Here is a 9,479-nt window from a genome sequence, read left to right as displayed (position 1 = left end):
TCTCTCTCTCTCTCCCTCTCTTTCCTCAAATCTCTCTCTCTCTCCCTCTCTCTCTTTCCTCAAATCTCTCTCTCTCTCCCTCTCTCTCTTTCCTCAAATCTCTCTCTCTCTCCCTCTCTCTCTTTCCTCAAATCTCTCTCTCTCTCCCTCTCTCTCTTTCCTCAAATCTCTCTCTCTCTCCCTCTCTCTCTTTCCTCAAATCTCTCTCTCTCTCTCTCCCCATCTCTCTGTCGTTGTGTTCTTCACAGCTGGGAGACTCATATACACAAATTACCTCACCCTATTAGGAAATAACTTGTACACTGTGTACAGTTGAAAAAAATGACAATGTGTCAACATTACATTACATTCATTCAGCAGATGCGACCTACAACAAGTGCATTCACCATTAAGATGTTATCCAAAAGTGCAAGAATCGATACACAGTACATAAACATTTAGCAAAAAGTTAAAAACAGCTTCAAGATTTCATTTAGATTTCTTTTTTAAATCATAAGATCAGGGAGTAAGGTGCAGTCATAATGTACAACAATAGTAATTATAATAATAATAATAATAATAATATTAGATAATCATAAGTCTAACATAACATATGTCTAACATAAGCAACTTAAGTTAGACACAGAAACACCGGCACCTTGACGTGCTGCCAATTTAACATGTACGTCACCTGATCTGCACACACCATGTGAGGGGGACCTGCTCTAGAGGACGGTCGCTCGAGACAACAGAGGCTGCCACCAGAGCGTCAGTTCAATTTCAGAAATCTTTATTAGAAAAGGAAGAAAAGCTTCTGGGTGTCATGACACCAGCCTCCTCAGTTACAGTAGCAGTTATTCCAGTCAGAGCAGGACATGTCTGTGACGTCAGCTCCACTTCACCTTCTGCTTTCACTTCCCTCGTGTGACCTTTATACCAGTTATGTTTCTTTTCTTTTCTTCAGTAAAGTTTGCACAGCAGTGCTAAGACACAGGAGCCAAGAGACAGTGATCACAGAGGTTTTCGTGGAAGGAAGACGCCACGTTTTTTGGGACATTAAGGCAGGCGGACAGGTAGAGTCAGCAAAGCAGGCAGATGCGCACGCACACGCGCACGCGCGCGCGCGCGCACGCACGCGCACACACGCACACACACACACACACACACACACACACACACACACACACACACACACACACACACACACACACACACACCTTCCAGAAAACCAATGACGTGGTAATAATGCAATCACACCTGCATGAAGCGAGTGTGGGCCATGGTGTTGTTTCAGTCAAAAGAAAATTGCTTCTGTGAGTCATTTCCCCCAGATTTTGACATTAGAAAACTCTCACACACACAAATGTTCTGAAGGGCTTTGGGAAACATCCCACAACAGGTTAACAGACAAACTTACAGACAGCAACAACCTACAGTGTTTCACATCAGGTCACTTCATCTCGCTACTACTTCCAAATGAATTCAAAACTAAAAAATGATCTAAAGCTATCAAAGTTTTACTGTGGAATCACAGAGTTTTACCAGTTTACAGGAATTAGTTTTGGTATCAACAAACATTTTGGAGGTCAAGTTCCAGCAAAGATTTTACAAAATGTATTGCTGGTCTCCTGACATGTGACCACTTTATAAAATCTAACATCATGTACAAATGTTACAGGTAAAATAATTTAGCTCGTTGCATATTGTCGTGTGCTTTTTTGTTCAGAGGGTGAGTGGAAAGGTTAGTGATGGACTCAACTCCAGTATTACATCTTCCTCCTCGTCCTCCTCTCTGCGCCGCAGTGGAGGACAGATGTGTGTTCACTAAAAGCAGTACAGACAAAATGTCAGTGGATCAGTGGATCAGTGTCAGTATCGTGAGATGCTTTTTTTTCCTTTTTTCATTTACCGCCGAGGAACACTTTGATTCATTCCTCCGTCCTCTTCTTCTCTCTGTTCACCACGTGTAAAAACTCCCCCAAATGTCATGAATGGTGATGGCAACGTGACTCGTGTTTGACCTTCAGTCAGAAAAGAGAAGTGATGCATCTGAGAAAAGGTGACGACGTCACACTGAAGTGGTTTAGTGAAAACTTCATAATGTGGAAACTGTGTAGCCGCGAGACACGGACGAGACGCAACGGAGGGTTTCAGTGTCGAAAACGGACACCTTCATTCTCTGGCGTGGTCGGCTGTGCGTAACCACGGGGCCTAACCCCCCCCCCCCCCGAGTCATAGCGAAGGTGTCGAGGAGTTATTTGGAGCAGGTGAACTTGGACCATAGCGATACATCATTGAAAAGACATATAATCACACACTGATCACTTCATGCTGGTGTAGTTGTACTTGAGAATATTTGGAGATTTGCTGCTTCATATTGAAATGCGGACTCATTTCTTTGCCAGTTGACAAACTCGACCCAGCTCCTAGGGAAGAAAAGAAATGCTTCACCAACTCCTGCTCATGGGATGCTAACTAAGTAGCTATGTTAGTCAACATGACATAACACAGCATATGCTTAAAGTCCAATGTGCACCAAAGTCACAGATTCACCAGACGCACTTGGATGAGTTTGTTCTCATCACGCAACGGGTACGTTCACTCGCAGTGCAATCTGCCAAACGCGCACTTCGGTCCTCTCTCGTGAAACTCTGAACTGTTGCAAAAGTGAATTCATTGCATGAGCAACACGAGTCTACAGATCACAGTGAGTCCGTCTCTGCTGTGCAGCGCCTGCAACTCTTTAGCTAAGTTAGCATGCAGTGTGTGTGTGTGTGTGTGTGTTTGTGTGTGTGTGAATTAAGTCCAGTCCAATGGTTAGAAAAGCCACAACCAACTCCCACAAGGACAATGCCTGCCTGTATATATCGTTATATATACTGTGTGTGTGTGTGTGTGTGTGTGTGTGTGTGTGTGTGTGTGTGTGTGTGTGTGTGTGTGTGTGTGTGTGTTCGGCGTGTAAAACTAGTGTTGGCTCGGACAGAGCAACATTTCCAGTAAAGTGTCAGAGTGTTGCATGCTGGGACAGAATCTAAAGATGGTGGGAGAAAGACTGTAATTTCACTGGGTGGGGCTCTCCCATCTTTGTCTTGTTTATCTCTTCATCCTCTCATCACTCCATCCGTCTCTATATCTGTCCCTTCATCCGTGTCCATCCCAGCATCCCTCCATTTTTTTTCTAGCCTCCATTTCTACACCCTCTTTTCCTCCACTTGCTTCGTCTATCTCTTGGCTTTAATCCCTCCATTTGCTCTCTGGATGTTTCCAGTGTTTCTACACAGCGGAGGAGAGGAGGAAGAGGACATGAAAAAAAAAAAATACACAATCTGATACATTCAGTTGCTCTGGTGCTTCTGTTCGTCCAGTTACTCTCAGTGAGGGTTCATTCTGCCGCATTGGTGGCAGCCAGGTTAACATCAGCAGGGCCAGACTGTGCGTCGGTCAGCAGTCCAAGAGTTCCAGCTCATAGACAAGCGCGTTCCTAGTGTTGCGGTCCACAACTCGGCTGTAAATGTTGTGGATTCTCACACTTGCGGTTTCCGTCTCCATTTCAAGAAAGTCTTTTAAAATTTTACATCTTGTTCAACATGTGGTCACAACATCCACAATTCATCTTTCACGCAGCCAATAACAGTAACACCATTTAAAAAACACAATCGGCTCCTTCGGTGGCTCTGTTGTCCATCCTATGGGCTGAGGCTGTTTGCTTGATCACACTGATAATAAAACAGCGGAAAGACTTTAGTGTTGTGGTGTTCATGTCTATATCTTAAAAAAAACCCATCCATGGATATGGCAATTGACTCAGAGAGATTCGGCTCCAGATGGTGGTAGCGAGTGGAAACGGACTCTTTTAATCGGCTGTGTTACCGGGTGGTGAACGGAATCGGGTTTGGTTGGTTTATCTTCAGGTTTGTTCCAGGAAGTAGAAACTGAAGTCCTTCACGCTGAGATGTTTTTTAAATGTGACAAAGCCCTACCCAGAGACTTCCAGTGGTCAACGCCGCAGTGGAACCACAGACTTCAAAGTTCTAAGATTTAGCCACATTACAAAGACCTCAGTCCAGAGACTGTTAACATGTGTCTGAGGGTTTGGACTCAGTCCACACAGTTCCAGCATTTAGCCCCAGCAGACTGTAGTTTAGAGTATTTGGTTCCAGGCTTTAGACACAGCCGTACTCGTACCACACGGTCTGGGGGTCATTGTTGGGGTCAGGGGATGCCGGTGTGCTTTTTGGGCGCTCGACATTGTCACATTCCGCTCCCTCACCTTTCTTTAAGTGGGAGGAGTCGCCGGACTGTTCTTCCCTCAACACCTCCCGGTGCTCAGAGGCATCATTGGCCTGTGTGGCAGGTACAGCCCTGACGGGGGTCACCATGGCGACCTCGCCGCGGTGATGGTAGGTTGGGCTGTTCCGGGACGTAGGCGTCCTCCCTCGCTCTCTCTCTCGCTCGTTGTATCTCTCCGTCTGCAGATTGAGAGAGGACGAGTGGTGAATGGGAGGGTTCAGGAAGCTGCCATCTCCAAGCTGATTGGTCGAACCGGCCAGGCGGGCAGAGAGTGGCCGTTCTCTCCCGTTTGATCCCCCGCCCTGTCGTCGGACCACCACATCCGATTGGCCAGGAGAAGCCTCATTCCCACGGAAACTGTCTGGTCCACTGGAGCGCAGCAAATCAGCCGAGGCCAAGCTGAACGCCCGGCTAAGCGATTTGGTGGTTCTCTGGCTGAGGGCTGGGCCCGAGGATGGGGACTGGCCGACAGGTTGGCGTGGCAAAGGCTTCACGCTCTGGCCCGGCCTCTGGTTGGATTGCTGTACAGTGGGCGTGACGTAACTGGTGGGAGTCACGTGATCTCTGCTAGTGGGCGCTGATGGGGCGGGACTTCTGGTGAAATAGTCCGTCATCAAGTCCTCCCTGCTTCCTGTCGAGACCTAGAGAAAGAGAATCACATTTTGGAAAGAATAAATGAGGATAGGAAATTGGAAAAATGGGAGACACTTTTCTTGGCAGAAGCTCCTACTGACCACCTTACATACCGTATACATTACTGAGCCCCTTGTGTTCCACATGTGGAAGCAGAATATGACCACTCATCACGAATGAATGCTACACTTCTGTGGTAAAACCATCCAAACCACAGCTACATGTTAGCCCAGCATGGCTTACTACTGCACCCCTGAACAAAGTGTGACAGACAAAACCATAAATGACTTGAACTAAATGAGCCAGTCTTCGAAATAGACGGTTCAGATACTTTGAGTCTGGACCTGAACCTGACAGGCATTCTGTTTATGTCTGAACCCGACCTGAACCTGACAAAGGTATTGAGTTTGTGTTACCTGATAACGTGTGGGTGTCTTGTGTTCCCTGTCTTTTGTTTGACTGACGTGTCTGAATGCCAACATCATTACATTCATTTAGCTGTCCAAAGCGACGTACAATAGGTGCATTCAACCATGAAGAATTACCCAACGTGCAAGAATCGATAGAGTCCATACATACATTTTTTATTTTCATAAATAAATTCAGGGAGTAAGGTCTGCACATCAATTATACATTTTGTCCAAACCTGATGGTTTCCTACAGATCTTTGGGCATCTTTCTATACCAAAATTTCATTCACGTGTTAGGCTTCTTTTGCCTAGTTAATTATTTTTGTGAGGTGGCTGATGAACCGTGATAACGCTCGGCAGCCGCGGGCTACACGGAAATGGAAGATCTGAAAATGAACCTGAATAATGAGCTGAATGCAGAGTAGGGGAAGGTTATGGAAAGATATCCAAGTGCCTAACCCTAACCCAAGCGTGAACTTTCCATCTGTAAAATCATGTGGAAAGGCAATTAAGGGTTTTGATGGTATGGTATGGCATGTGTTGGCATGTGTTGGCATGTCTAACATTCCAGTGTACCAGTGGTCAGGAGGCAAACCGCTAACAATCAGCATAAGCCACAAAAACCACAGCGGCAAATTGTTCAAATGTTCACGAGGCTGGATGTTCCTCATGTTGCAGAACTGTGGTCCTCGCTGTGACCATATATCTTAAATCCATTTCACTTTTTTAAAAATATATTTATATATACATTGTATGCCACTTCTAATGAATTAGTATTTTACACATTATGCATTTAAGCGAGCAAGTGTGATTCAAGTGATTATGTCCGCTAGTGGTAATGAACTTGTGTACGTCCAGCCGACAGAAAAAATGTTGGAGGTTGTTCAGTTGTAGGAGGGGCAACAGAAAGGCTTTGATGTCAGGGTGGGGATCATTGTTAATCAAATCCATTAATCATTTTGATTTAAATGTGGTATCGTTATCTGAATAATAGTGCATTTCATATTTTCATGGGGATGTGTGTCTTTTTAGATGGTATTTTTCAAGTCTTCTCCCTTCCTGATGCATCATTAATAAGAGTTATTAAGGGTGTTCCGTGTTCGTCTAGACTTAACACATTTACAATGAATGTTGGCCAATGGACTTCTAGTAACATTCCTACAGTGACGTCACATCTGCATCAGTCAGCACATGTGCAGATGACAGGCTGAAATGAAACAGCCGATTTGTGGACTGGAGATAAACTCTCAACGGTTAGAAAGTCTGGACCACGGTCCATGTCTCCTTTTGCATTGAAAAGTTTGATCTGCTCTGTTTTCGTTTCGCCTGGCAATTTAGAGAGCACACTACAGAATTTCACATGACATATGTACGTCCCTTCATCACCACCTATGTGGGCTGCATCGACCAATACCGGTTGCTTGGTTGGTAGATGGGCGTGCATCTGTAAAGTCAATCTGCAGGTGGGATGATGAAAAAATCTCTGAAACATAAGTTATGTGTGCAGTGGCTCCAGAAATTATTCAGAATTGTTGCTCACTTTTATAAATCTTACTTAGAAAATGACTGATTTAAGGGTCTGAATGATTTCTGAAGCCACTGTACATATGAAGATACAATGAGACTAATTCATCAATATTTCATTGAAATCCAAAATTCCTAATGGTTGCGTCTTCTTTGATCTGTTGTTTGCGAGGCAGATGCTTCTTCTGAACAACTCCAACTTTGTTTTTGTTTTTTTGTTTTTTTTAAGTCAAAGTAGCTCTATACCACACCTCCACTTTGGTTTCATTGATTGGCCTCCAGCAATGTTAACAAATGTTAACTCTGGACTCCAATAAGATGTTAGAGTCATATATCATATTTATTAACAAATACAACACACACACTTCTTACCACAGGTGGTGACTTCACGTTGCTCTCGTGAAGAAACTGTTCCAGGGTCACCATCTCACTTCCAGGTGACGATGGCCGAGTCCTGGTCCTGACCACGCCACCGCGCTGAGGTTGGGCCCTCTGGGGCGCGTGGTCGTACGGAAGGGTGGAGCTACGCGACAGGGTCTGCTGTGATCGGCTGAGACCCATGACGTCGTCACTTGACAGGCTGGCTGAGCGACCCTGACAGTCCAGCGAGTCTAAAGCGGAACAGGAATATTTGTGTTATTTCAAACTAAATCTGGGCACCACCTGAAGCACTGAACATGAAAGTGAGAGATTGTACATGTTAAGTTTGTTTGTTTTCTGATTGAATGTCGTATTTCTCAGTCTGGCTTCACCTCTGCAATTGACAGGTGAGTTGGAGCTGGAGGTGTTGTGGCTGAAGTCTGCAGATCCTGGGCGACCTCCCATGTTGCCATGGTGACCAAACACGGAGTCAGAGGTATTGTGGGAAGAGTCTTCGTCAAATAACAGACCTGAAATTTTTTCACACACTGTCAAAAAGTCCTTTCCCAAACACACTCTAGATTTGGAGGCGTTACGCATTAATAACCTGGGACTACCTCTGGGCCTGCGGCCGGGGCCTTGTCCCATTCTGGAGCTGGAACTGTTGGTCAGGCTCAATAAGGACGACTGGTGGTTTGGAGTGGAGTTCAGAGCTTTATGGGTCTGACCTAGAATAAGAAAAAATAACACATTAATCCACAACAATTCATCAGGCTGTGTTACATCATGTTATAATCTGCATATCGTTCACATTCACCAGTTGAGATATACTGTATTCTACAGTATTTATACCTTAATCTGAAAGCAAATATCTGTGAGAGTTAACAATACACTGGATTATACTCGTTAACTCCCCTGGACCCCAGTGAGCAGTGACACTAAGATTCTTACTATTTAGAACTCCTGTTGATACGTTTTTATGATTATGAAAGGTGAAATATTACAACGAAATATCATTAGTTGTGACATACACAAATGAGTCCGGTGAAATCTGTCAAAATCTGTGGACTGACTGACAAGTATAATGGTTTTGCTTGCCGCTTTCAAGTACAATGATCTCAAAATGTGTTTAGAAATGTAAATATCTTCATTTCACTGTATTCAGAGAAGAGATGCTCTGTTCACTTCCCTCCTGGCCCGCCATTCTCAATACATATTACTGTTATTAATCATTAAGTAGTGCGGTGCCCGTTCTACACATGAATTTGCGTTTCCTGCAGAAAATGATGTGTGAATACTACAACGATCAAAGTACAATATGTGATGTCACTACATTTGAGCCAATCGGAAAAAGGCTACACATTACGAATTACCATGTCCGTGTCCATCTTCTCCGTTGACACTCTCGCTGCTGCCTCCTGGAGTGCTGCTACGATAAACTCCCTGGCCCCTGTCGGTCAAACCTGCGGAACAATAGGAATGTGGTGAAGACCGACTCTGGTGCTCTGTCTGCAGTGTAACCATCACATGTACAACCACAGGAAGCGCGGTGCTGCTGGAGCGCAGGGATGAAACACTGGGATGGGAGGCGGACACGAAGCAGAGCGCTAAGAATCCATTCACTGGTTCAGGCACGCTGGAAGCTACACACCACTGTGACATCTGTTATTCCCCAGCGGGTGTCTCTGATTCTGATATTAGTATTTGTCTTAATGAGGTTTGTAACTTTCACCCGAGCGTGCTGTAATGCTTAACTTTTCTAAATCAATTAGTGTGAATAAAGTGGGAGGGATCGCTGATTGTTTAAGCTACAAAGGTGCCTCTATAGTCAAGTCATCTGAATAGTCTTTGTGTTTTTCTAGTACCCGAGTAAATATATCGAAACCACTAATCATCAAATCCCTGTGAATCTACAATATTTAGTTTCCCAGCTAGGTGGCAACAACGGGTAGCATTTAAATAGATTCCAAACACCGTCAATTGGCATCTATACACTTAATGTCCGGTGTGTGTGCGTGTATGTGTGTGGGTGGAGGTGGTTATGATGGCTTGCAGCATATGCATATAGACCGACAACTTGGGCAAACCACTGGTTCAGATCTCTCTCCCACTGTGATGTCACAGTTGGGCTCTTTTGGGGTGACCCCGCCAGCAATCTGAGAATATCCACTTCTCTGGTGAAAGGGGCGTGACACTTCCTACACATTTTGAAATCGGGTTGACCAATCACAACAGACAGGGCCAGCTGGCCAATCAGAGCAGACTGGGGTTTATCGGGAGGGC

General features: G+C 44.9%; 1 protein-coding gene across 3 annotated transcripts in view; it reads right to left on the bottom strand.

Annotated features, from left to right (window-relative positions):
* Nucleotides 1-752: 752 nt before the first annotated feature.
* Nucleotides 753-9,479, bottom strand: part of ccdc88c (coiled-coil domain containing 88C) — a 48,621-nt gene continuing 39,894 nt past the window's right edge. For 2 of the 3 annotated variants that reach the window (XM_035609899.2, XM_035609901.2), the window contains exons 27-31: nt 8,570-8,659; nt 7,814-7,924; nt 7,589-7,726; nt 7,209-7,447; nt 753-4,910 (exon numbers count right to left, since the gene is read on the bottom strand). In XM_035609899.2, coding sequence (XP_035465792.2) covers nt 4,143-4,910; nt 7,209-7,447; nt 7,589-7,726; nt 7,814-7,924; nt 8,570-8,659 — 1,346 coding nt within the window. In that variant the 3' untranslated portion in view covers nt 753-4,142. Of the gene's footprint in view, nt 4,911-7,208; nt 7,448-7,588; nt 7,727-7,813; nt 7,925-8,569; nt 8,660-9,479 lie in introns of those variants that run through there. The other variant, XR_004785286.2, reaches the window with a different exon arrangement.

This window comes from Scophthalmus maximus, chromosome 15 (genome assembly GCF_022379125.1).
Source record: "Scophthalmus maximus strain ysfricsl-2021 chromosome 15, ASM2237912v1, whole genome shotgun sequence".
Lineage (NCBI taxonomy): Eukaryota > Metazoa > Chordata > Actinopteri > Pleuronectiformes > Scophthalmidae > Scophthalmus > Scophthalmus maximus.
Note: the sequence above shows the minus strand (reverse complement) of the source record. Positions and strands in the feature narration are given on the sequence as shown.